Source organism: Bos taurus, chromosome 26 (assembly GCF_002263795.3).
Source record: "Bos taurus isolate L1 Dominette 01449 registration number 42190680 breed Hereford chromosome 26, ARS-UCD2.0, whole genome shotgun sequence".
Taxonomy (NCBI): Eukaryota; Metazoa; Chordata; class Mammalia; order Artiodactyla; family Bovidae; genus Bos; species Bos taurus.
The window spans coordinates 19,164,821-19,192,192 of NC_037353.1; the positions used below are offsets into that span (position 1 = coordinate 19,164,821).

At 48.8% G+C, this 27,372-nt stretch overlaps 1 protein-coding gene across 2 annotated transcripts in view; it reads right to left on the reverse strand.

Annotated features, from left to right (window-relative positions):
- CRTAC1 (cartilage acidic protein 1) overlaps positions 1–5,999 on the reverse strand; it is a 151,677-nt gene extending 145,678 nt beyond the window's left edge. For both annotated transcript variants that reach the window (NM_001205325.1, NM_001191289.2), the window contains 1 exon segment: positions 5,841–5,999. In NM_001205325.1, coding sequence (NP_001192254.1) covers positions 5,841–5,864 — 24 coding nt within the window. In that variant the 5' untranslated portion in view covers positions 5,865–5,999.
- Between the last annotated feature and the right edge of the window lie 21,373 nt (positions 6,000–27,372).

The window sequence follows — 27,372 nt, forward strand, 5'->3', positions numbered from 1 at the left end:
GAAACCACAGGAAGGGTCATTTTATACTCTCGGCACTCTCAATTCTTCTATGGCTAATTAAAGTAATATGTCAAAATGTCCCTTGGAAGAGATCTTTAAGAATATGTCTGTTAAGTAAACGAGGTTTTACTAATTAATGACATACCTGCCCACCCCTCCTTCAAGTTCCTTGCAGAGCTTCCCTGTGCCAAGAGGGCTGAGCAGGAAAGGGTGGCGAAGTCTTGGAGGGAGTGGGGACAAATCCAGCCCGCTTGTCAGTTGGGGAGCTCTCAGCTTCTCCTCCGGATGTTGATCAGATTTCCTGGGCTGGAACCAATTCACAGGGCCCGGGGACTGGAGTTTTTCCAAGAAGCAAACGTTTTTCTTCTTACGAAGTCAACATGATTTCTTTCAAGGAAAATTTTTATCTTCTTTTAAAGTGTCTAGGCTTTTTGAGGGGCAGATCTTTGGACTTTTCTTTGAAGATATTGATCATGATGAAATTGTCATTTGCTGAGACCATCGCCCGCCCCCGCCCCAACCCCACAGGCCCTCACACAAGAGGCCTAGGGGGCAGGGGAATGATGCACCAAACTTGTACCATGAGTCAGTGGCATAGCCAGAAATAGAGCTTTCCAAACTCCCCAGTTCTTAATAATAACAATATTAATAATAACCTCTTTAGAATTTTCTAAGTGTTTTCACAGCTCACACTGAACCTTCACAACAACTCTGGGGAGAGTCTGGGGAAGTCACTCTTAGGAGACAGCAGATCTGAGGTGCAGAGGAGCTTTGCCACTCACTTGCTGCATGATTCTGGTTGGTCTCTTCACTTCTGGACCTCAGGGTCCTCAGCGGTGAAGTGGGAGGGCTGGGTGAGAATACTGCTAAAATCCCTCCACCTCTAACATGCTCTGAGTCCATGCTGTGATGCTGTGGTCCAGGGTTTCTCCACTTGGCACTAGTGACTTTTTTAGGCCAGACAGTTCTTTGTCGGGGCCTGTCCTGTGCACTGTAAGATGGTTGACATCATCCCTGGCCTCCACCCCCTTGATGCCAACAGTACCCCCGATCCAGCCGTCACAATCAAAAATGTCTACAGACATTGCCACATGGGCACAGTAATCCCTCTGCTCACTGCCCAAGGACATCAGTAAGGTCAAGATCATGTGGTTCAGTGGAGAAAGGTCTTTTTCTCCAACCCCTTCACACCTTTCCATAGACTTTTCAAACACAACCTCCTTGTCCTTTGCTAGCTTCTCATTTCTTAAATGCCCTCCGTGGTCCGGGGGTGTCTAGTGTGATAATGAACCAATTGACTTCATGCTTTCTCCTAAGGAGAGTTCACAGGTTTATGTCCCCTAAGCAACCAGTCAGGCTCCCCAGAAATCCCTCGTAGAACCCTGGCTGGCCCAGAAGCCTGTATCTGCAGCCTGCAGGAGGCCCGGTGAGCACGGGTTTGTCAGCACTCTTAAATCACTGAGCTCCGAGGAAGCCTTCTCCTAGCACAAAGATCCTTCCTAGAATCAATAGCTCAGGGCCTTCCATCACACTCAGAATTATCCTGGGACCTGTAAAATTTCTTTTCCCCAAGTATGGCAGAACCCCCAAATGAAAGCCCCAGTGTGGGGGAAGGAAGATAGCAGCTCTGTCAAGAAGGTCTTGTCCACAGCCCAGATGTTGCTGCGAGCAGAGGCTGACGGGCAGACCTGGACGTTTGGTCTCTTTCACAGGGAAAAGGAAGACCCAGCGCAGTCCCCAGTGACCCCGTAATATTATCCCCTCCCATCTATTCTTCTTTACATCTCACCAAAGGCAGAGCCATGTTAAAGACTATCTTCCTTGATGCTCACTATCTTACCCTCATCACTGCCTGCCAGCCTCACCATTTTGCAGAGGAGGAAACTGAGGTATGCAGAGGTTAAGCAGTTTGTCCAAGGTTCCTAAACAGGAAGCGGTGAGTCACATTCTAAGCCTGCATCCTTCCCACTACTGAGCTGCCTTCCCAGCAAGAGCAGGTTATAAGGGTCAGGTTATAGCAGGTTATAGTGGGACTCACGTAAGAGGCAACTTCTTGTTTCCTCAATGTCTGACGCCGCTTCCACATTCAAACAAAAATCTAGAGATCCCATGCTATCACTGTGTTTTATGTAATTATACTCCTCTGGCTTTATCCAAGAAAAATCCAAGCCTTGGGAATGCAGGCACAACTCTTCAGACAGAGCTGGGAGCAGGCACAAATCCCTAGTCCAGGCTCTCAGAACCCTACTTTCAAGGAAGGGACTGTGGCTCTGTGGTCCACATTATCCTACCACCCACCTCCCCCACCTGAAGACAAAGACACAACTTGTCTGAGAGCCTGAAGGAGATGAGAAAACTCAAGCACCTTCCCTGGCAACAAGCATCCCTTGGGTGAGCCTTAGGGACAGAAGCGGATCTGCCTCTCGGAGTTCTGGCTCGGCAGCACTGGTTCCTCCTGAGGGTCACTGCCAAGTCTGCAGACACTCTGGGGGAAACTCCAAGCACAGTGCAAAGGAGCAGGGTGAGGAGAGGACACCGGAGGAGGGGGCCAGCCCGTAGGCCACTCAGCAAACCTCCTTCCCAGGGCCCAGCTCAGATGTCGACAGCCAGACTCAGAACAGAAAAAGGGCAATGGAAATGGTAGTATCTTCCAGGTCACCCAAGAAACCCTCACATGAGGATTTTGCAAAAATAGAACATCCCAGCACTCTGACCTTGAGCTGGGAGCCGCAAGGATGGGGAAATGGGCAAATACTGGTTGGAAATGCTTCGCTTCACCCAGGATCCAACTACTGGAGGTCCCATAGGCAGTGGTGTGACTATGGGACAGAGACCCTACTCCAGCATTCCTGAGCAGAAGGAAGAGCCCTAGGCTTGGGTTCCAAGATCATCTCGAGGGGCTGGGCACTTCTGATTCCTAAGTGCATGGAGAGAAACCTGGAGTTGCATTGTTTTTCCCTACATGACCACTTGGAATAACAAGACAAGATAATGGAGGAAGGGGAAAGAATAACTAGAAGTTTCTATTACCCGTACATGTACATTACAAGAGCTTTATCTATTCCTTGCCTCCTTAGTCTGTATAACAGATTCAGAGGAAATTTTCCCCAAGCTATTAGATGTATTAATTTACTAATGTCGGTTCAGTCAGCAATTATGAACACGTATTTTTCCCTGGGAAATCCCATGGACAGGAGAGGCTGGCAGGCTATATGCAGTCTGCGAGGCTGCAAAAAAGCTGGAGACAACTTAGCGACTACACAATATCAACAACTGTGCAGAACACACATCAATCTCCATAGTAAAGAGGAAGCAGGTCATGGGAGCAGAGAGAGTTCTCAGTAGCAGAGTGGAAATCCTAGGACCCAGTCCTATCTCTTCCACCAGCCATGTGACTCTGGGCAAGATGCTTGCCTTGACTGGGCTTCAGTTTTCCCATCTGTAAGTTGTGTGCGCATGGGATGGCTTTGGAGTAGGTGCTCTTCAAGGTCCCTTTCTTCTAGCTCTAATATTCTGGGGCTCTATGAATACTGAACAAGCTCAAAGACCGCACCAGCACCAAGCACAAAGGATAATTTCAGAGAGCAGGTGGGGCTGGGTACCGGCTCTATTTCCTTGGAATGATGCACTTGTATCTATCTCCTTGCACCTGAGATCACAGGACCACCTGAAGTCCAGGAAGTACGTGGTAGAAGGGTTCCAATCAAGAAGGTGACGGTTAAAGGCCTGAGCTTGCTTAAAGCATTAAGTTACTATGGCCAGTGAAGGGCAAGAAGTGAGTAAGTCAGTGGTCCTGAGCTGGGTGCCTTTGGCGCCCCCTACTGGGCACCAAGGAGCTTGCTGGGCAGCTTCCATTGCCTAAGCAGGCTGCAAGATTGAAAACAGGTCTGTCACAAGCTGTTTAATAGGCCTGCCTTCCTGGTCTGCAGTCCTGCTCGCTTAAGAATATATTTCACTTTCTAGAATTACATAGACCGTTGGCCCACACATTCATAGGGCACTACTGTGCTGTGATAGTACATGTTAACCAAACATCAAGGTGCAGAGTAATAAACATCAGGGTTCGGAATAGCAGGTGCAGCCCAGATGGAGAAAAGAGAAGAAAGAGCAACAAGCAGGTATTTCGCTGTACAAATCCCCAGTGGCGAGAAGGTCTTGGGAAATGCAGAAGAAAAATGTTGACTGTGGGCAGAGGACGGAGCTAGGTTTGGGGGTATGAATCCAGAGCCCTGCTAAAAGATCTCCAGGCTGACGTAGCTGCCCCAGGAGTTCAAAACCCTCATCCACATTTGGGGATGAGATACAGGAGACAGCCCCAACTGAGCAGCCTACTTTTGACCTTCTCCAGAGACCATTAGTACCAAATGTAAACCAGAATATTCTATTTGTGGCCCACTGTGCCAGCATCTAGACCTTAAACTCCCTTTGTTGCCTCTTAAATGGACTTTAGGACCTGCTGCCAATAACATGTTCTTAAGTCAGATGGAGAGCAAATGCTTCCTCAAGGGCCATATTGGAACAACCGCCATATTCCCACTTTTCCATTCTCCATCTCCCCTCCCTTGTGGCTGAGAGAGAGGTACAGGGTGACTCTGAATTTGCTCCAATTCAGTCTTGGGTAGCTGCAGCCCAAGTCATCAGGGTCAAAAAAATCTCCCTCCTGTAGCGTTCTCTTCCCACTAGAGTTCTCCCCTGATTCAAGACAGCACTACAGACTTATTCCCTATCGCTGGAACCTGCTTCCTTTCCTTTTTCACCTGGCTTCACTTGGGAAGTCCTGCACCCATCCCAGAAGACACTCCAAGTGTGACTGAAGAAAATGTCTTGCCTAGAGAGCTGAAGCACCTCCTGGGACACAGAATAGCCACACTAGGTGTACCCCCATAGCACCACCAGCAGCAATATTCATTAGTCATTCCCCGAGGGAAAAAAGTGACCCTCCCACACCAACCCCAGGCACATTTCACCGCCACTCTGGTAGGCTCCTATCCAGGGCTGGGATGACTTTGGATTCTTGAGTTGGTTTCTGCAGAAACGGGACTAACCAAGACTCTCAACTACTATGCTGCGAAAAAGCGCGCTGCATTGCTGGGCATGCCCCCAAGCTCGGCCTCCTGCCCCATCAAAGCCTCCATGTGCCTCCCACCCCCGCCCCCTCCCTGGGCCGAGGAGGACCCCCGGTTCCCCTGGAATGCCTGAAGCTGGTTTGTCTAAGATTGGATGAAAGCAAGCAGACCACACCTCGGTCCAGCAAAAGCAGCTGACAGCTAAGCCGCGCGGAGCTGGCTCTCGGAGCTCTCTGCCACCCAGCGCTGTGCCCAGGAGCTCGGTTTCCCGGGGGTGAAAAGCGCTAGCTTTCCCCAGGGCTTTTCCCCACCCTGGAAGCATAGGCAGCTGGCCGAGGCCAGCAGCTTCCCCGGCCCGGAGCTGAGCCTGGTTCGCTGGGTGACTCCCCAATACCCCACGTACATCCCTCCTCACCTGCTCCGCCCCCTCCCAGCTCCACCGCCCCCTCCCCAAACAGCTGACCTCCAGGGCGCCCCCAACACTTTCTCTGCCAGCTGTGAGAGCTGTAGCCCCCACACCTCCGCTCCCACCTCTCCTCCACCTCCGGCCCGGCGCCCGCCTCTCCCCACAGCCCGCGGGAGGCTCTGCGCGCCAGTCTAGTCCTGAGCCTCTTGGCAAGTTGGAAACCAAGCCGCCGCCGCCGCCGCCGCCTTAGCGATCTCGGTGTTCTCAGCCACCATCCCCGCCAACCCTGCGGGAGGATCGGGAGGGAGCAAAGGGCGGGAGAAACTTTCTCTGCCTGAGGGGTTGGGGTCACTGAAGCGGGTACTCACCCCGGGGTCCGCGCTCGCAGCCATCCTCGGGCTCTCTCAGCCCCGCCGCCTGGGGGCGTCGGAGAGCCGGAGCTCGCTGCCGCCTCTGCCGCCGCCGCCGCCGCTGCCTTCCAGCTCGGAGCCCCGGTCCCGGGCTGGCCTCGAGCCTCCCGCCCCGACGCCGCTCGCTCGCTTTATACAACTCCACTCGAGCGCGCCGGGGCTTATGTAAAGGCTGGCGGAGACCCGCAGCCAATGGCGCTGCAGCTGGAACTGGGGGCCGGGGGTGGCGCGGCCAATCGCGGTCCGGAAAGCCCCGGGAGCCAGGTAGGGGGAGGGGGCGCCTCCCCGCGCTGATTTAGGAGCCAGGATTGCGGTGGCAGCCGCCGGCAGCCGGGCCGGCCGGGCGCGGCGCGGCGGGCGCTGGGGTGGGCGGCGGCGCAGGCGGCGGCTAGGGCGGGTGCTCCCCGCGCCTCGCCGCTGCGTCGCGTAACCTTCAGGAGGCAGCCGGGCCTGGCGATGGGGGCGAGGGCGTCTGGGGGGGCGCTGGGGGCCCGGGGCCGGCGGGAAGCAGGGGTCCCCAGGGAGGAAGCGCCGGGAAGGAAGGCAGGGGGGAGGGGAGGGCAGTGAGTCCTAGGGCTCCGCGGCCACCCCTGTGCGCAGGGTCGAGGGTGGCGGCAGGGGCAGTGGCGTGCCTTCCCGATTCCCTAGATAGCGATCTGGCGTCGCCGGGCCGGGCCGGAGCGGCAGCGCGAGCAGCGCTGATGGCGAGATTTTGCGCTGCGGAGCGAACGCCGAGCCGATCTTTATCCGGCCTGGGGACGTGTCCGAGCGCCTCCCAGGGACTGCTCAGTATGGAGAGCGGAGCTTCGCGACGGCCTCAGAAGGCGGGGAGCGGGCGAGCACAGCCCCGAGATGAGGCGCGGCGGAGGCGGCCGTGGGGAGCATCTCGCCCCTCCTCCTCAGTTCTCCGCCTTCCCGCTGGCCCCGCTGGCGGTGTCCCCATCCCATCCCACCTAGCCCCCGCCCCCACCCCCGGGCCAGGGCTGCGCCCGGCCCACCTGCTCTGGTCAAGTGCGTTCTTCCAGCTTCCCTCACCGCTTTGCTCACAGGTACTGCTTCCCCACTCATCAAACCCCAGCCCACTTCGGTGGGCAGGATAGTCTGAGCCTCTCAGGACCGGGTGTAGTGGGGGCTAAGCTTGGGAAGAACGCCCTTGATCGGCAATGCGCAAAGTCCTCGCGTGCGGGACTGGAAAAAGACCTGAAGTCAGGCGCCTAGAATAGAGCCTGACACCTAATAGGTGCCAGGAAGGATTTACCCAGTAAGGATTTACTGAATGAACCTTGAACCGAATATGGACTTTGGGTTTCTGAGAGCTGGGGGACCAGACTTGGGAAGAGAAAGACCTGGAAATAAGCCATCTGAGGAGGAGGGAGCTAGGACTGTTTTCTCGTCTATTGATGCCTTTATGACCATCACCCTGCCTTCTGGGCCCTTGACTCCAAATGTCTTCTTTCCTAGAAGGTCCCCCCAGCCCCAGACCCAGGTGTCCCCAGATTTTGAGCAGAACCTTCAGAGGCTACTTTGGGCCCTGCTTTCAGGAGGCTGTGACCCTCCTGTGGAAAGAAATAGCAAAGGATAGGCAATCTTTCTAGCTCTGAGGGTCCCGGATCTAGCTCAGTTTCTTAACTTGTTGAGGGTGGTGGGTGCTTTTGAGAATCTGATGAAAACCATTGAATCCTTTCTCTAGAAAAGCATACACATTTACACACACACACCTTAAGTATAATTTCAGGATCATTAGGGATTCTCTTGGGGCTCTGCCCAGTGTCAACATCCTGTTTCTCTAGGGGTCTAGGATAGTGGTTTATAATCACCTTCCTCTTGGGGAATCACAGAACTCTTGAATCTTTCAAGAGTATGATTAATGGAATGAGTCTGTGTCTCAGAAAAATGCTCGATCACATACATACATGTTAACATGCAATGCTAGGGCGTTCATGGATCCTTAAAAGCAGATTCGGAACCTTCGCCAAAGAGCAAATAGACTTTTGCCCCGTGGGTACCCGTGATCCCCAGTCCTCTCCACAAGGAGTGTTGGGAACTCTGTGCCCTGCTGCCTCATGCCACCACCCTATTTTGAGGGCATCTGAGTCACGTGGTGATGGCCCCGGCTCCACACTTGTCTCTGCATCTCGGTCCCTGCCACCCTTTCAGTGTAGAAATAAGTTGCAGGTTGTCATGTTCTGTCTGATCTGTGAGCCTTCCTTAGCCAGAAACTGCAACTCTGGGAGACAGCAAGTGACTGGTAATTAACCAGTTTCACTCAATCCCAAGCTTCTGAACACACCTTTGCTGGATTTTGTTCTCACCTCTCTCTTTGCTGGTGAAGCTGTGAACAGCAGCCCCAGATGTGGAGCCTCCCCTCGCCTAAACCCACCAGATTTTGTAACCAACGCAGTAATTATCAGATATTAGCCATCCAGATGTGACTAGGCTTTGTGCACAAAACAGCTCTACCTCATGCTTTCCTGCAGCTAGCTACATAAGGGTTCAGTGGACTAGAAGTGCTGGGGAGGGACAGAGAAACGCAGGAAATGACCGAGACGGTCTCTCCAGGAAGTTCTCTAGGTGATGCATTTGGTTTCTGCACTTAAACCTGTGAAGGTTCAACCAGTGGGCCATTCTGCTCCTTTCATTTCTAATTCTGCTAATGTCCTCCTTGTCTATTCAGTCATTTCATGTCTCTGTCCACTTGAAGCTTCAGCCCTGCCCTGCCTGACTCACTGTAGACATCTTGCCCTCACAAATTTCCCAGACACATCCTGCTTTCTCAGGGCACATGCACGTTTACGGACTGAATCGTGTCCCCTTCAAATTCATCTGTTGAAGACTTAACTTCCACTGTGACTGTGTTTGGAGATAGGGCCTCTAAAGAGATAGTTAAGGTTAAATGAGGTCCAAAGGGTGGGACCCTAATCCTTAGGATTGGTGGCCTTAAAAGAAAAGAAAGACACTGGAGCTCTCCCTTCCCCCTCGGGGCATGCACAGAAGAAAGGTCATTTTAGGACACAGACCAAGGTGGCCATTTGCAAGCTAAGGAGGGAGGTCTGAGAAGAAACCAGACCTGCTGGTGCCTCAATCTGGGACTTCCAGCCTCCTACTGCAAGAAAATGAAATTCAGTTGTTTAAGCCACCTGATCTGTGGTTTATTGTTATGGCAGCCTGAGCAGACAAACACATACACACATGTCTTCAACATGCTCCTTACGCCTATCCAGCTTTTTCAGTCTCCTCCCAACACATCGACTCTCTCTGTACTGTCCCTTTAGATTTTGCCCTTGCTTACCTGGGACACTTGCCTAAAATGTTTTCTCATCTTTTGGCACCCAAATTAAGTCTCACCTCCCACACCACCTTCCAAAAGTGCTCTGGCCTATGTTGGAGCTTTGCCTTTTCAGCCCTCCTGCAGGTCTGCAACGTCTTAGCACTCTATTGTGCACATTGTCCTGTGTTCTCTCTAATTGCTTCTTACCCAGAAAGCTTAGCCTTCCTCTCAGAATGGAAACTCCTTTAAGTCCAGAGTTTGTACCTTGTGCTCGGCTACCACATAGAACCCAGTGTGAAACTGGGCATAGAGTGAACACACAGTTTGTTGATTAATTTATTCTAATGAAACATGTTTATGTTTCAAAAACCTAGACCGACAGCATATTAAAAAGCAGAGATATTACTTTTCCAACAAAGGTCCGTCTAATCAAAGCTATTGTTTTTCCAGTAGTCATGTATGGATATGAGAGCTGGACCATAAAGAAGTCTGAGCACTGACGAATTGATGCTTTTAAACTGTGGTGTTGGAGAAGACTCTTGAGAATCCCTTGGAATGCAAGGAGATCTAACCAGTCAATCTTAAAGGAAATCAACCCTGGATATCACTGGAAGGAGTGATGCTGAAGCTGAAGCTCGAATACTTTGGCCACCTGATGCAAAAGGCTGACTCATTGGAAAAGATCCTGATGCTGGGAAAGATTGAAGGCAGGAGGAGAAGGGGATGGCAGAGGGTGAGATGGTTGGATGGCATCACCGACTTGATGGATATGAGTTTGATCAAGCTCCAGGAGATGGTGAAGGACAGGGAAGCCTGGCGTGCTGCAGTCCATGGGGTGGCAAAGAGTCAGACAAGACCGAGTGACTGAACAACAACAGCATTTCAAAAAAAAAAAATGCTAGAAAAGTTTCACAGCACTTCATTTTCTGAAAGCTCAAGACATCTGGGGTGTGTCTTCTCAGTCATCTTGAGAGACCATTGGAGCAGGGGCTGTCATGAACCAACTCTTTCCTTTGGTTCAGGATCAGAGGGTCACACAAGTTATAAGTTAGAGAGCTGTGCAGTCAGGGGTCCACCACAGCCTTCCCCTTTATTGTGCTCCTCTCTGCATTGTACTCTAAGCCAGCCCCTCTGACTACAAAGCCACTCCACTACAGTGCGGCAAAGCCTCAAAGTGCCCAGGCTGCCTGGGTACAGATTAACATTATGAATGGTCATCTATATCCATCATCGCTCCCAGGCTCCCCCTGATCCTAAGGGGCTCTGACTTTCCTCACTAAACTTTTCTAGAATTTCATAACACCCTCTGTTATTTAGTCTCTCTTTCCCAGGTCTACCGTCTCTACCTGGAGAAGTTTGCCTGTAGCATGTGCTGCCATTTTAAGCTGCTCTGAGCTAGTTCTCTGGCCTTCTGGAAGTCCATCACGGTTTGTGGTTTGTCTTCAGGAGCTTCCATCATCCTCACCCCTACTTGCTTCCCTTCAAACATTGCTTCTGTACCTCTGCCATTTATACGCCACTGTTAACACAAGTCTGTCTGAAACTCACCAGCCACCAATAAACATGTAGTCCTTAGAGAAAACGGACCACAACCCAATATGGCTTAGTTTGAGGAAGGGTCATTTCCTCACACTCCCTTAAATCTCTCACTTCTTTCCTGGTTCATGGTTTCTCTTCTGCTACTGGTGCTGCTTTCCCAGCCCCTCCCAACGCATTCATTTCTTTGGGGACAATCGAGCCTAAAATACCATTCCACAGTCCCCTACCTGCAATTCCGAATTTCCAAATCTCTGAAAATCAAAACATGGGTTTTGGGGTTTTTCAGTTTTCCACGGGTTTGATCCCGAATTTCATTTGGCAACAAAACTGGACAAACTGATGAGAAGCCGTTTTATCTTCACACCCACTTAGTATGATCATTCATATATTTTACTGCAGAAATAGCAATGTGGCTGATTATAAGATGCTGCCCACAACCTCACGGGGCGTGGCGTGTTCAGCATATTTGGTAACTTTCTGAATTCTCAAGCACCTGTGGCTTCAACAGATAAGATCTGTTGGAACAGGAGCATGTTTAAGAGCTGAGGTTCCCTGGCCTTTCCTCACCATCTGGAGAGTGAGAAGACAGCCAAGTGGATCCGTGAGGGTCACAGGGAAACCAGGGCTAGCAACTCTTCCCATTAGGAGACAGAATCCCTGTTTGGATACTGCAGGGTCCATTACTTGGTGGTGATTACTCCACCCTGATTTAATTAACCAGGGTTTGTTGAGAGCTCCCCTCCATCACCCCCTATCTCTGCACGTCTTGGTTCTTCCCCAATTTGTCCTAAAACTCCACCCTCATCTTGACACCAAATTCCATTGAAGATAGAATGGACTTCTCACAGGTTCAGCTTCAGAGTCCAGAGCTATTGTTATGACCTGCCAGATGCAAAGGTAAAATAAGGGTAATAAAACTCGTTATAGGCTTTCATAAGGAACACAGGAGATGATGTATGCACAGCACTCAGCAGAGGGCCTGTGCGTAGTGAGCACTCCATAAACGATGCTCCTGTCATCCTTCTCTTCTCTTTCCTCCAATCTCTGTGCCCAACCTGTCACTTCCACCTGCCTGTCCTTCCTTTGAAATGCCACTCGCTTTCATCTCTCTCACTTCACTCCCAGACCTTTAGCATCTTGCATTTGTATTCCTATAATGGCAGATCTGTAGGTCTTCCTAACCTTCATTTTCTTCTCACCCAAGCTATAGTAAGAGTTTCATTTGTGTAGCACTTCACAGAAGCAAAAAAAGGTGGTGCTAGTGGAAAAGAACCCGCCCGTCAATGCAGGAGACGCAAAAGATGTGGATGTGATCCCTGGGTCAGGAAGATCCCCTGGAGGGAGGGCATGGCAACTCACGCCAGTATTCATGCTTGGAGAACCCCCATGAACAGAGGAGCCTGGTGGGCTAGAGTCCATGGGGTTGCAAAGAGTCAGATGTGACTGGGCACATGCACAACATCTACCTCTGAGGTAGACACGTAAGCAAAGGCTCGGAGAGGTGAAGTGGTTGCCCAACATGGCGCAGCTAATGAAAGGCAGAGCTGGGATGCGAATTTAAATCTCTGGAGCATGGTCCACTGTCCACAGAGTCAAGTAAGTAATTGCTTCTTTCATGGTGTTATTCTTAGAATAAAGACCTGGTTTTATATTTCCTGTAAACATCTCTAGGTTCTGGCCCACAAGAGGCTTTCGACCATAATCAGCTGATTTCTTTCCTCTAAGGCTCCACAGCAGTACATGGCCACTCTCGGCTCAGCCCTGCCTCATCGGTAGCAGGGTGCACGCTGCTTCTGCGCCACTCTGCTCCCATCTCAGAGCCAGGGCCCCAGGCCTGACCCAGGGCTGACCACACGGCAGATGAGGGCTGACCAGAGCAAAGCCCACATTCCACACTCTGGCGAGCAATGAGAAAATCAGGAGGAATTAGGGTTGTTTAAGTGTAGCTCAGATCAGTAGAGAATAAAAGCAACTCCAGGCTCATTGCAAGAGGAAGGAATTGAGATTTCATGAAAAGAAGGCTTCTTCTCTGCGAGAGTTGTGAGATGTTAGAACGAGATTCCTGCAGAGGTTGTAGAAACTGCTCCCCTGGAGGTCTTTAAGAGCTGGAACACAATTCGCTTTCCAGCGAGAGGTGGATATGACAGCTGCGAGGGTAGGGCTGGGCCCCAGGCTGCCAGAGGAGGGTTTAGGACGTCTCTCTTGGGACGCAGGCAAGAGCTCAAAGGCATGACGAGTGGCTGGGCCAGGGAGGGGAGGGCAGGCTCCGTGGAGGCCAGGTCAGAAGGTCAGGCAGTAGGAACTGCGGTGACACGAGGTAGAGATCTGAGGGAGAGCCCACAGGCTGTTTGTTGTCTGATCTGCCCAATTACTGCCTGCTGGCTGGGGCTGGTGAGCAGGAGAGCCTGCAGGGAACTGTCTCCCCCTGGACCTTGAGGGACCCACTGGACCCCACAGGGGCAAAGATCATGGGTTCTAAGTAAAGCAGGGTGCAGAGGCTGGCCCACCGAAATATTAAATACAAATAAAAATGTGCTCTTTTACTGTGCTTCTTAAACAGGGCTGTTTGGGGAGTATTTCAGAACCACAAATTACCCCAGATAAAAGCACCTCATCGTCCTGGACTATCCATTTTTGCTAGAAGATGTACTAAGGGGCAGGGACAAGAGGAAGAAAGGTAGGTAATTTCACCGGTAAGAAATTGAAAATATACTTTTCCTTTTTGATACATTTGGGTATATCATGGAGTCCAATGCAAAACTACATGCACATTTTATACAAAAGACCTTTCAGGCTTTTGGTAGGGTGAGGTCCCCGAGCCCTGGGGTAGGGTGTGTGATAACCCTGGCCTCTGCTTTTACAGTTTCTCAGTAGAACAGTTTGACCGGGGCTGCTCTAGTATTTGCAGTGTCTCAAACACTATCTCATCGGGATATTCAACAAGCATTTAAGCACTTTCTGGGGGCCAGGCATTATGCCCTTTACGACAAAGAAGTGAGTGTTTATATTTTATTTGTAGTGGACTTGAGGAAACAGGAAAGACGGAATGATCCCTCCCCACCCCCCAACAATTCTGCAGTAAAGCAGGGCTGGGAATGTGGCTGCTCCTTTGGGGCGGCCATGCCTGTCCCATGTGCCCGAGCCTTCCCTGGGACTCTCATTCCTCCTCACACCCATTCCCTGCCATTAAACAGCTGCACAGCACTCACCACCATGCGCCCCCTCCTAAGAGCCTTCCAGGCAGGCAAGGGTCTGACACATTGCTCACGCATTTACAGATGAGGACATTAGCACAGAGTCACCAGTGTCCCCAGGTCACAGGCAGAGCATACAATTTCCAGGGTGGGTTGGAGGAGTTCAGGCTCAGTGTGTAGCCCAGGGGGGTCTGGGATGTGATCAGTTCCCCATGTGGCACAGGATGGATGGGCCACCAGCAAGCATTTATCCAGAGCTTGTTAGGTGTGGGCTCTGGGTTAGGCCAGGGAAGGAACAAAGATGAATAAGAGCTTCTCTGCCTTCAAGGAGCTTATAGTACACAGGGGACTGCTGCCCAATTGGTGCAGAAAGAGACAGGGAACAGGAACTGTGCCTGGAGACATGCCCCTCCTCCTGCATCCTGCAAGGTCCGCCTTCTGCCTGGGAACTGTGGGCAGGAGATAGTTCCCTGGCTTGGTCACTAGCACCTTCTCTCCCCATCTCCAGGTAGAGTTCGCCCCTCTCTCTGCTTCCTCATGGTCCTCTGGTAACTCATCTTTCTCTGACAGATACTCCTCTTTCTCTGCAGTCCCCAGCAGTTACCACAACCAAAGCCACTTCGGCCTGTGTGTTCATAAGCTGGTCTGCCTAGACAGTGCTTTACAAATGATAGTAGTTCACACTGAGGCTGTGCTTACACGCGCTGGGCACTGTTCATGTGCTCTGATTGTTTTAATCATCCTAACACGTCTGTGATTCTATTACTAGGCCCATTTTATAGATGAAAAGCCGAGGATAAGTAAACAGCAAGTTTTACTGGGACTGTCACTCAAGCACACTTTAGATAGCCTCTAGCCACTCCACACACAATACCTCCCTTGGGCCTCACAGTGACACTGTGCGGTAGGTAGATGGGGAAATTTGAGGCCCAGAAGGATCAACGCACTGCCAATCTTGATTGCTCTGTAGGAAGAGACTAGAATTGAGGTCTTAACCAGGTTTTTATCTCATTTTGTTGCTGAAATCAGAAAATATTCCTTGTGCATTTCCAGTAACTGTGTACCCCACAAGTTTTTGGAGGATTGTGTCTTGCACTTCTGTATTGGGTGAAAATAAGAAAGTCATGACCAGGCACTGGTGCCGCTAGAAAGGCTTGAAATACTGCCACCTGGTGGCTTTCTCAGTGGTGGCGGCTGAATCTGGGCCCATGGCCGGTGAGCCATGACCTTGGACGTCCATGATAAGAAGTTGGAACTTACTGACCACTATGGATGCCAGGTGCTCTGCTAGGCCCTTTCAATGGCGCCTCTCGTTTATTCCTCACATTAACTGTGTGAGGTTGGCCCTATTATCATCCCCATTACAAAAATGAGGAAGCTGAGGCTCAGAGGTTAGTTAAGTCATCTGCTCAAGGTCACACTGCTGGTAAATCTTAAAGCTGAGATTCAAGGTCCCATTTGTCTGCCCCCCAGGAGCCATGCCTACCTACTCACTCCTTACCCTGCCTCCCCATGCCTATGCCTTCAGGCCACTGCCACCTCTCTTATCTCAACCCACAGCCCTGGCTCCTTGGGCTGCAGCTACTCTGACCTTGTCTGTTTTTTGAGCTCATCCTCACACAGGGCGTTTGCACTTGTGTGCCTGTTTGCCTGAAATGCTCTCTCAGGTTTACCCATCACAGGCTACTCATCATACAGGTCTGGGCTTATAGAAGTCACCTTCTGGAAGATGCTATTCCAGCCACCCAGCCGAGGTGCCCCTACTCAAGCCCAGTTCCTCAATGTTTCATTGACTTACTGCCTTGCCTTCTTAGGGCTTCGTGCCACTGAGATTATCCTATTTTTCGGTTCAAGTGCCCGTTTGTGTCTATATCTGCCACCAAGAATGTCAGTTCTGCAGTGGCGGGAACCACTGCATCCCCAGTGCCTAGTGTGGTGCTTGGGAAGTAATTGCTCCATAAATATTCACTGGATGAATGATTGGAAGAAGCAGGGGAGAGAATGGTCTTTTATGCATTTCACACAGAGGTTTTCTTATCCCTCCTATGGCTTTCTGTCATCCTTGCCCCTTCTTTTATTGAATCCCTGCCCCATGCAACCAGGACCAGAAGCGAACTGAGGCTGGAGCTAGGACTTGGCTTAATTTGACAGATAGGTGGTAAAATATTAGATGCAGTAAAAATAAGATGGCTTGCTTTTCTAGTCCTCAGCATTTGATATAGTTAAAGTGTCTGTATTTTTTTTTTTGGTAGTAGTTGTTGTTAATTCTTGTTAATTAGCTTGCACCTTATAGATATTGCTCTTGGTCATTTAAAAAGAGGCTTAATTGTTCATTCAGGCCTGGAACCTATTCTGTTTTCCAACTTTATTACTTCCTCCACCACATTCACAACGTGGAAAGGTAGATTAGCATCTCGGGATTATAAACTGCCGGCTCTCACTCACCCACACTTGGATGTGCTCCAGAAAACAGACTCCAGTTTGTGAACTTGAATTTAGACTCCTGCATTTGCCCAGATCCAGGCCCAGTTCTCAGGGTCCATCAAAAACATGAGTGGAGTACAAGGGCTTATACAGATGAGCTTATGGCCAGAGGCATGAGGGACCTCAGAAAGGAAAAACCAGGTGGATCAGAGCTTCACATTACATCAGAGTTTCACTGGTATAATTTCAGAGAATGAGGAGAGCCACAATTCCAATTAAGTGAAACCCGGAGGATTGAGCTCTGAGTTGACAGCCCTGCGATGGTGACTGGGGACAGGGCGATGCTGGGGGTGGGTATGGACTAGGAGAGGGCAGACTGACCCTCCTCTGGGCCTGCCTGTGTCTCTCTGTACATCCTTCCTTCATCTGGAAGAGTAAAACAGAGCTTTTTATTCTGTTTATTCTGAGAGCCGGGCTTTCAGATCCTGCAGCTCTGATGTTCTAGGTGCTTCGTGGGGTGGAGTGGGGCAGAAGAAAGGACTGGAGGAAAGGAAGCTGATGTTGATTGAACTCCTGTTGTACATTGGGCACCAAACGGGGCACGGTGACACCAGCAACCCCATGAGGATGGTAACTGTTTTGTGGATGAAAAGGATAAAAAGAAGAGGTTGAGTGAAATGCCCCAAACCACGTAGCTGGAAGGTGATGGGGCTTTGCCACAAGGCATCTGGCACTTACAAACTGTCTCCACCCAATCCTCCAGGACATCTAATTCCTAGAAGTAGCACTTGTCTCCTAAGGAGCTCTGCTCTGGTCTGCATGGTGACCGGGGAAAGGCAGAGTGCAGCTGGCATTGCTGGCTTTCTGGGTTTATTTCAATACTGTTCTCCAGCTCTTAATTAGGCAGCTCAGGGGTGAAAAGCTAACGTGGATATAAGTAATGAGCAGGAGACCTGGTGTCACAGGCCGACCCCGGATGCAGGACAGAGTGATTCTGTAATTATGCCAGCCAGTGTTTACCAAGGGTCTCTTGTGTGTCGGGTCTGAAAACAACAGTCACAGCAACAACAATAAAAACAGCACTACCAACAGTAACAACAGCCGCAGCAGCAGCAGCGGAGGGCTCATGATGCACAGGCAGGGTAATGTACTTAGCAGCACGTTTGCTGTGAGAGGAGTAAGTGAACTCCTCTTTTTTCCTTTTCTGCTACACGACTTGACAAGCAGGATGGAACCTGTGCCCCCTGAGAAATGAAACAAGTACCCCAACCCTGGACCATCAGAATTGTTATCTTCCTGTTTCTAGATGGTGTGGAAGGTGTTAAGTCACCGGGAAGGCCATGAATATGTGTTTTCTGAATGAAACACGGGGCACGTGCTCTGATGTACTGATTAGTGATGGAGCAGGCTCTGAAAACTCCAGGGGCAGTTGGTATCAGCACAATCACCTACCTCTCAGCAGCCCCTCTGTTCCGTGTCCCCCGCACCATTCTCTGGCCCCAACGCCTCCCTCACAGGCTCATCGCTCTGGCCTCCTTGCCCCACAGTACCTTATGCTCCAAAACTATGACTGCTTTAAACATACAGCCAACGTTTTCAGGCTAAACATTTCCCTGTCGTTGGAGGAGGGGAACTGGAATAAGAAGATTGATGTAATTTACGCTAAGTTGTGAGTGACTACCAATCTGCCCATTACTGGCTGGTGAACATCTTTTAAAGAGAACCTGGTTATTCACCAGACAGCTCTCTCTGACAGGATTCTAGCTGTGTGACACTATAGGTTCTTCAGGGGCAGGCTAGTGGGGAGAGAGATCGCCCTCCCTAAGGGACTATTTCCTGAGAGGAGATAGGGGCTTTATCCCCTCTTTCTGACTTCAGACCGCGTGCATCGACACAGGGAGAGCTCTTGGAAAACCCTAAAGGCACAGCACCTGTATTATCGGCATGCCTCACCTTTTGAGACCCTTTCTTCAATGAGAAACCATTTTAATAAGGCTGTAATTTCGTTACAGAATTTTATAATTAAATATCCTTAAAAGAAATGAGGTTGCAGGTCCCTATCTCTCAATTTATCACAGACTTAATGCCCCACGTTACACAGTGTTTAATCAAGAATGTATCCCCACTGTAACTCTCTGCAGGCCTTAGAGATATGAAGTGCTCTGAATTTATCACGAAGGTTGCTCTCTGTTCTTGAGATGTTATTTTGTTTACCAAGTGGCAAAATAAATGGTGGTTTCGTAGTCAGAAATAACAGGCTCTCCTTCATTTCTGCCTTCATCCCAGTCCCATGGGCTTCTCTCATCCTCAGAGGTAAATCCATCCGACAGCTCTCCAGAGGAAAGGTTTTCAGAATTGGCAGCTTCTTTTAAGGAGCAAGCGTTCTCCCCCTGCTGGTTGAGGGCAGCCAGTACACGAGTATGCTGCAAAATCACAACATTTTTTGGACGTCCTTCAAAATAAAATATGAACACTTACTGTGTTCATATTACATGCAGCGCTAAGGGATATTAAGATGAGAAGCACCCTGGCTTCCCTGGTAGTCCAGGGATTAAGAATCCTCCTTGCAATGCAGGGGACACGAGTTTGATCCCTGGACAGGGAAGATCCCACATGCCATGGGGCAGCTAAGCCCGTGCGCCACTACTGAGGCTGTATTCCAGCGCCCTTGAGCTGAAACTTCTGAGCCCACATGCTGCAACCACTGAAGCCCACACGCCCTCGAGCCATGCTTTGCAACAAGAGAAGCCACCACAATGAGAAGCCTGCCTATGGCAACTAGAGAGTAGACGCTGCTAGCCACAACTAGAGAAAGCCCACGTGCAGCAACGAAGACCCAGTACTGCCAAAATAAATAAATATTTTTTTAAAACGGAGAAGGATGAGGCCCTTGTTCTCAAAGAGCTTGGAGTCTGGGCAGAGAGACAAAATGTGCATATATACCTAACACAGAAAACGTGTTAGCATCTGTTAATTGCAGGGTCATAGAGAAGGGAGAAATTACTCTGTCCACAGATATAAAGGAGGCTTCATGGTGGTGTTAGCATTTTGCTTGCATCCTGAAAAAGCACTGGGATTTCAGAAAGTGAGAGGGAGAGAAGGTCAACGTATGGAGTCCTAGAAGTTAGGCGTGAAAGATACCCAAAGAATCATGGACTATGATCCTCTCGTTTTATGAGAGGAAAAAGGAGCTCAGGGAGTCCAGATGTCCCGAATATAAGAGGTGGAACAGAGACTGGAACCCATATCATTTCATTCCAACTCCAAGCTTGCCAAGCATTCCAGGCTGAGAGAGGAATGAAAGCCGGGTGAGGAAGTGCCAGCCACATCAGGGGATGGAGAACGGAGCTGGGTCTCAGTCACAAGAAATTCAGTCTCATTTACTGAGGAAGTGAAATGGTCTGGCTAATTTCATTTCCTAATTAGATGGAAGTCCAATAGAAAGGCTGTATTGTTAGAAATGTTGCTTTTTGAAAATTTCCTAAAGTTTTTCTTTCACTTTTCTGCCTTAGCAAGTAAAGTCAGCAAATCATCCACTGATAATCCTGGGTCTTGCAGGATCTCACAATGCTTTAGATGTAGACAGCATACAGGATTATAGATATAGATCCTTGGAGGATTTTTAAAAAATATTTAGCAGCAATGTATTTGCCTGTCATTTGTCTCTTTATCATTAAACATAGTATTTAGATTTCTTTATCAGAAAACATCTGATTGGGTGAGTGTCCTGGCTTACTCTGCTCTGGATCATAGAGGTTTTGCTACATTATTTAAGGTGATTCCTGCTGATCCTCCTATGCAGCTCTGTCCTCACCCTTGCAGGGCTGTGCCAGGCAGCAGGGTTTCCGAGAGGAGTTGCACAGACTTCCCATGCTTGCTTTGGAAAGGAGCAGCAGGACATTCCATTGATAATACTGCCTGGCTCATGCCCAAACTCTCCCCACTGGTAACTCCTGGAAAAGTATGAGCAATGGCCTTATCTAAATGGGGGCCCTGTGGGATTTGGCTCCAGCCTGGGTTGGTCACCAGCCTCCCAGATGCCTCTCAATGATCCCCACCTCTTGATATTCATGCCCTGTGTAGCACCCTCCTACATAACACCAGGATTGATCTGTGTAACCACTAAAATACAGCATAATTGATAGCATGTCACTTCCTGGTTAGGTTACAAAAAGGCATTGCAGTTTTCATCTTGATGACCCTCTTTTTCTCTCAATTTGCTTGCTCTGGAGGAAGCCAGGTGCCACGGCATGAGCATCACTAGGGAGAGGTCCATGAACTGAGACCTCCAGCCAACAGCCATGTGAGTGAGTCTGGGGGCAGAGACTTCAACTGCAGTCAAGCCTTCAGAGGACTGCCGCCCTGGCCAACAACTTTTTTTTAAATTAATTTATTTTTAATTGAAGGATAATTGCTTTGCAATATTGCTTTGGTTTTTGCCATGCAACAACATGAATTAGCCATAGAAAGTTATGACCAACCTACTGCTGCTGCTAAGTCGCTTCAGTCGTGTCCGACTCTGCGACCCTGTAGATGGCAGCCCACCAGGCTCCCCCGTCCCTGGGATTCTCCAGGCAAGAACACTGGAGTGGGTTGCCATTTCCTTCTCCTATGACCAACCTAGATAGCATATTAAAAAGCAGACACATTACTTTGCCAACAAAGGTCCGTCTAGTCAAGGCTATGGTTTTTCCAGTGGTCATGTATGGATGTGAGAGTTGGACTGAGAAGAAAGCTGAGCGCCAAAGAATAGATGCTTTTGAACTGTGGTGTTGGAGAAGACTCTTGAGAGTCCCTTGGACTGCAAGGAGATCCAACCAGTCCATTCTAAAGGATATCAGTCCTTGGTGTTCATTGGAAGGACTGATGTTAAAGCTGAAACTCCAATACTTGGGCCACCTCATGCAAAGAGTTGACTCATTGGAAAAGACCCTGATGCTGGGAGGGATTGGGGGCAGGAGGAGAAGGGGATGACAGGGGATGAGATGTTTGGATGGCATTACTGACTTGATGGACATGAGTTTGGGTAAACTCCAGGAGTTGGTGATGGACAGGGAGGCCTGGTGTGCTGCGATTCATGGGGTCGCAAAGAATCAGACACGACTGAGTGACTGAACTGAATTGAACTGATACATATGTCCCTTCCCTCTTGAACCTCCCTCCCAGCTCCTACCCTTTCTCACCCATCTAGATGGTTATAGAACCCTGGTTTGAGTTCCCTGATTCATATAGCAGATTCCCATTGGCTATCTATTTCACATATGGTAGTGTACATGCTTCCTTGCTACTCTCTCCGTTCATGTCACCCTCTCCTTCTTCTCCCCCACCCATGTCCGTAAGTCTGTTCTCTATGTCTTCATATCCTTGCTGCCCTGCAAAATGTTCATCAGTACCATCTTTCTAGATTCCACATATATATGTTAATATATGATATTTGCTGTTTTCTTTCTGACTTACTTCATTCTGTATAATAAGTTCTAGGTTCATCCACCTTGTTAGAACGCACTCAAATGCATTCTTTTTTATGGCTGAGTATGGCCTACATCTTGACTGCACTTATGAGCGAGCCTGAGCCAACTGCCCAGATTTCTGACCCTTCACAATTGTGTGAGATAATAAATATTTGTTACAGAAGTTTAGGCTAATTTGGTACTCAGCAATAGATAGAGACTTCCCTGGGATGGGGGCTCTTAGGCATTGATCTTTCCCTGAACCCCATCTGGGTAGCCAGAGGTACTTGTGACATCCTGGAATCTTAAATCCAGAAGGGACCTCAGAGATTAGTTGTTTGGTTCCCTCCTTTTACAGATGGAAGAAAGAGAGCCCAGCATCGAAGAGGCTTTGTGTGGAGCCTTCAGGGATAAAACTCTTCTGTTTAGGGGTTCCTCCTTTTCTTTCCATATTCCATTCCTGGCACCTAGTCAGACTTCCTGTTCACTGTTTCATTCACCAAATATTTGCTATGTGCTAGGTCTGTGTTAGGCCCTGGGATATAGTGGAGACTCTGGGCTTATATCAAAAGTCATCATTTGAGTAACGCATAATTATTGTAATGGATGTGTGTTGAATGACCGAATAAGGCTGGATCCAGTCAGGAGACCCATGTGCTCGTCTGCACTTTGCCAGGAATGTCCTGGGTCTTCACTGTCACTCTTTGTAAAAGACGGTTTCGGGCTGGTGTGCAATACGGAGTCTTGGATTAACACACAGAACCTTAGAATTTTAGAACTAGAAAGGATTTTGGCAGGTGAGTGATGCTGAAGTTTTCAAGTGATAGTGGACTCCTTTGAAAATCAGAAGAATCTAGGGGCCCCTTTAACCTCATGTGTAAAACACTCTGCATGTAAAATTTGAGGAATTCCTAGAACATTTGAAGCTCATCCATGGACTTCCTAGGGATCCACAGACCAAGGACCTCTGATCTGATCTAATCTCCTGCCATTTTCGGTGAGAAAACTGAGACCCAGAGAAGGGAAGTAACTTGCTCCACATCACCCAGCAATTCAGTAGCAAAGTCTGTACTTGAACCAGGTGTCCTGAAACCTTGTCCAGCTTTCCTCTGCCATAGACCCCCGACTTACAGGAAGCACACAGGGAGTGAGGAAACCAGTTCCAGCCTCTAAAACACAGACCTTCAGGAAATCACACACACGCACATATTTATTTTCTGTTAGTATCTCTTGGGGACAGACAGAGTGGCTTAAATAGTCAACTCTGTCTCTAGAACTAGACTAAAATGCATCAGTGGGTCCTTCCTAAAATTCGGCGATTGGAAATCCTTAGAGAGGGGACTGACAGCCCCAGGGAGTGTCTAGGATGGAGGAGTGTGGAGGAAAGTCTGGTGATGTGGGTAGATAGCAGCGGAAGCCCTAGGGACAGTCAGCTTCCCTTGACCCACCAGCTGATCCCAGGCACTCGGGGGCACCTCTGTGGAGTGGACCATCCACATTTAGACGGGAACTGGTTTCTCACGATCATGTAGAAGAGCTGCTTCTCATAATATTGAGGAGAGGGGCTCTGGTGCCAGTCTGCCTGGGTGCAGAGTCATGTCTGGCTACTTTATCTGTGCTGTCTTGTCCACTAGCTAACTTCTATTTCTGATCTGTAAAATGCAGACCACAATTGCCTTAATACCACAGGCTTGTTGTGACACTCAAATGAGTTAATTTTTGTAAAGTGCTTACAACAGAGCCTGACCTATAAGAAGGGCCAGGTAAATGTATGATCATTAAGGGCGTAAAATCCATACTTCTTTGGCATCAGTTTTCCTCTGCTGGGTCCTTCAGAACAGAGAGCACTAAACTTAAAAAAAGTTACATTTAAAAAATCAACTTTATTGAAGTATAAATTGTCTACAATAAATACACCTGTTGTAGGTGTACATTTAGATGGGTTTCTATATTTGTGCATTTACCATCATGATCAGGATACAGTGTCTCCATCAACCCCAAGGCTTCCTTGTCCCTCATCCTAGTCAGCCCCCTCCCCCAGCCCCAGATCACTGTGAACTTAACCACCAAAGAATATGATGGCACATTTCTATCAGTGAGTGGGTATCGAGCTGCCAAAATGTATTTATGTTTCCCAATGTATAGATGTGTTTACTAATATATTATATGTGTCCTGTTGTTAATCTGTATCATGCACACTAGAAAAGCTTAGTTTCTGTGTTATTTTTAGATTTCAAAAATAGGAGGAATTATTACAAAAGTGGATAAAATATGAATAATTAGTGAATCTGAGTCAAGGAAATATGACAGTTTTTTTATACACCTCTTGAAATTGTTCTATAAATTTGATATTATAACTCAACATACATAGCAGTAAACACAGGTATTGTGGTGTCCTGGGAGCACTGCTCTTTCTCAGAAGCTCCAGGAGGTTCACTAAGCCTGCCCAATCCCAGGCCCCACACAGCTGGAAGGGGGTCAAAATTCCAAGGGGTGGCTTTTTGCATCTGCCTGGCACCTAGTGAAGGGGCCAGGGCTCCTCAGGGTCATAGGACCTTGGCAGGAGAGTGTCCCCCAGCTGGCTGAGGCCACAGTGGCCTTTTGGGTAAAACGAGCTGTGTTTGAATCTGGGAAACAAAGAGCTGGCTTAAATTGGCAGGGCCAACGTGTGTGCAAAAATTCTTGTATCCATAAATCTCTGTTTACGTATGAGGGCTCAAAGCATCCACATCCTTTAGGAATGAGGCAGCTGAAAAGTGAATAAACATAAATATGATAGAAATGTAATATAAAGCATCGGCTAATTACTAGACCACCTGAGATGCTACTATTATTACACAAATACTACTTTTACTGCTGCTGTTACTGCTGCTACTAGGATGACTGCTAGCTAGGATGGCCATCCACCCTTGTGAGGCTGTCCCAGTTTAAGCACTGAAAGCCCTCTATCCCAGGAAGCCCCTGAGTTCCGGGCAAACCAAGGTGGTTGTTCACCTGAGAGTCTGTTACTAGTTTTCTGATTGCCACAGTCCCTTTAACCATCACCGTGTTAATCTACTCAGGCTGCACTAAGGAAATTCCATAGATGGAGAGGCTTAGACAACAGAAATTTATTTCTATTAGTTCTGGAGGCTAGGAAGTCCAAGATCAAGGTTCTGGCTGACTCGGTTTCTGGTGAGAGCTCTTTTCCTGGCTTGCAAAGGGCCACCTTGTAGCTGTGTTCTCACCTGGCCTTTCTCCTGTGCATGCATGGTAAGAAGGGGAGCTCTCTGGAATGTCCTTTTATAAGGACATCAAACCCGTCAGGCTGGAGTCCCACTCTTATGACCTCATTTAACCTTAATTTCTTCTGTAAAGGCTCTATCTCCAAATGCAGTCACAGTGAGTTTAGGGCTTCAACACAGGCATTTTGGCAGAGACCATCCACCATCCAGTCTGACCATTACCCTCACAGCTATAACTCTGTAGGCTAGTCCCTTCCGCTCTTGGCTTTGGCCATGCCTGCCCCTTCTTGGGACAGCTCCTCACTCCAGGCATTCCCCTGCCTTTACCTCCTTCCTTTGCTACTCCTGAAAAATGCTCTGTCTTTGAACATGCTTTTCCTTGTCTGCTTGCCTTGGCCAAGGGAAATCTGGCTTTTGTAGGAGCTGGATCTGTGAGCCCAGAAGAGGAACTTCCTAGAACCATCTCATAGCAGCAGCCTATCCCCCTTTATACACACTCACAGCCTCCCTGTTCTTGAGATCGTCATGACACTGGCCATCTGAGCAGTAGGCAGCCCACTGGCTGCGTGAAGGGCTGAATGGGAGGGGGGCTCACGCAGGTTAATGAGGCTCAGGCTGCTGGTCCTCCTGGAGGTTGCCGTCACCCCGAGTTGTGCCCCTGAGCCCTGTGCTGGCCTCTTCCTGTCGCCGGGACATCATTAGAAATGTTAATTATTAATTATCACTAAAAGCTCTTTTTGCTGCATTGCTGTTCTCCATCACTCTCTCTAGCTCTCTTTCCTCCCGTTTCGCTCTGTAACTGGATCCTGGTTCCTGGGTCTCCTGTCATTTTAAAATCTTTTTTCTAAGAGCCTCTCACCTGCAGGCTGCAGAGTTGGGGTGTCTGGAGGCAGGGGCACCCCAGAAAAGGCAGCTGGACACATCCTTTTGCTGTATCATTCTAGTCAGAGCACCCACTTCCTTCTCTCAAAGCACTGAGGATTCAAGGACATAGAAACTGGGCAGAACATGGGCAAGAACTGGGTTCTGATGTTGTGACGTGTGTTTAGTGAAGCCAAGAAACTCTCATTCTTTCCACTTTCTCTATACTTCAACTCAGGTGCTAAGGCCCAGTTTTCCTGACACACTGAGGGAGCCACTTAAAAAGATGTAATTTGAAGGAATCCCTGGAAGGATCACTCCACCAGCAATGTCTCCAGCATCCTGTTCTGGGGCCACACGTGTACTTTTGGGCAGGCAGCTGCGTGAAGGGAGGAACACTGGGGGACTCAGAGTTGCCGCTACCTGCTCTGAGGGCTTGAGTCAGCTCTTTGCATCTCAGGCCACAAAGGTCAGTGAAAAGAATAGCGTTTTGGAGTCAGCAGACTTGGGTTTGTATCCCTGCTCTGCTTGTGCTTGCTGTGCGGCCTTGGACAAGTTACATGACCTCTCTGAGCCTCATTGTTAAAACATGGCGATTGTCTCTCCCTCGCTGAGTTATTGGTGAATTTAATGAGATCATGACCTCTAGCTGCGAGCCTGACATACTGAGGGGCTTAATAAATGTTCATGTCTTATGTATAAAAAAGAGATGAACATTCCTGCCCTGCTTATGTGACAGAGCTGGGAGGATTGAATTTCTGAGCATTTGCTCTGTGCCAGTCACTATTCTATAAATGCTTTATACATATTAATTCATTTACTCCTGACAACAGCTCCATGACACGGACACTATTATTATTCTTAGTTATGAAGGAGGTAAGTCAGGTTAAGAAAAGCTAAGTAACTTACCTGAGGTCATGTGCTAGTAAGTAAAAAAGCTTGGAAGTTTTTAGGTGTTTAGGGACTAGAACTGTGTTGTCCAATTATAATGCTGCCATTTGCCAGATACGGTTATCTGGGCTCTTGCTATGTGGCTAGTCTGAACTGAGATGTACTTTGACTGTAAATTATAACCCCAATTTCAAAGACAATAAGACAAGAGAAAGACAATGTAAGACAGTCCATTAATAATTTTTATATTGATTATATGTTAAAATGGTAGAATTTTAGATATATATAATCTAATAATAGATTATTAAAATTATCTTTACTGGATGCTTTTTCCCATTTTCAGTGTGATTACTAGACAATTCTAAATGCCATAGTGGCTCACATTGTATTTCTCTGGGGCTGTGTGGCCTAAGACCCGCACTCATAGCCACCCACTGTATGTCTCCAACCGTGAATATGCGAAATGCTGAAGTGCTAGATTCTGACTAATCGAATAGACACCACCTGGTCCTCAGTGCAGGTTCATAGGGTTTTGTCAATATCAGGAGTCCCTTTATTAAGGTGTGGGCACCTCTGAGAGAAGGGGTCCTCCACCCCTCACCCCTGACACACTCCAGTCCAGGAGCAGTCTAGCAGACT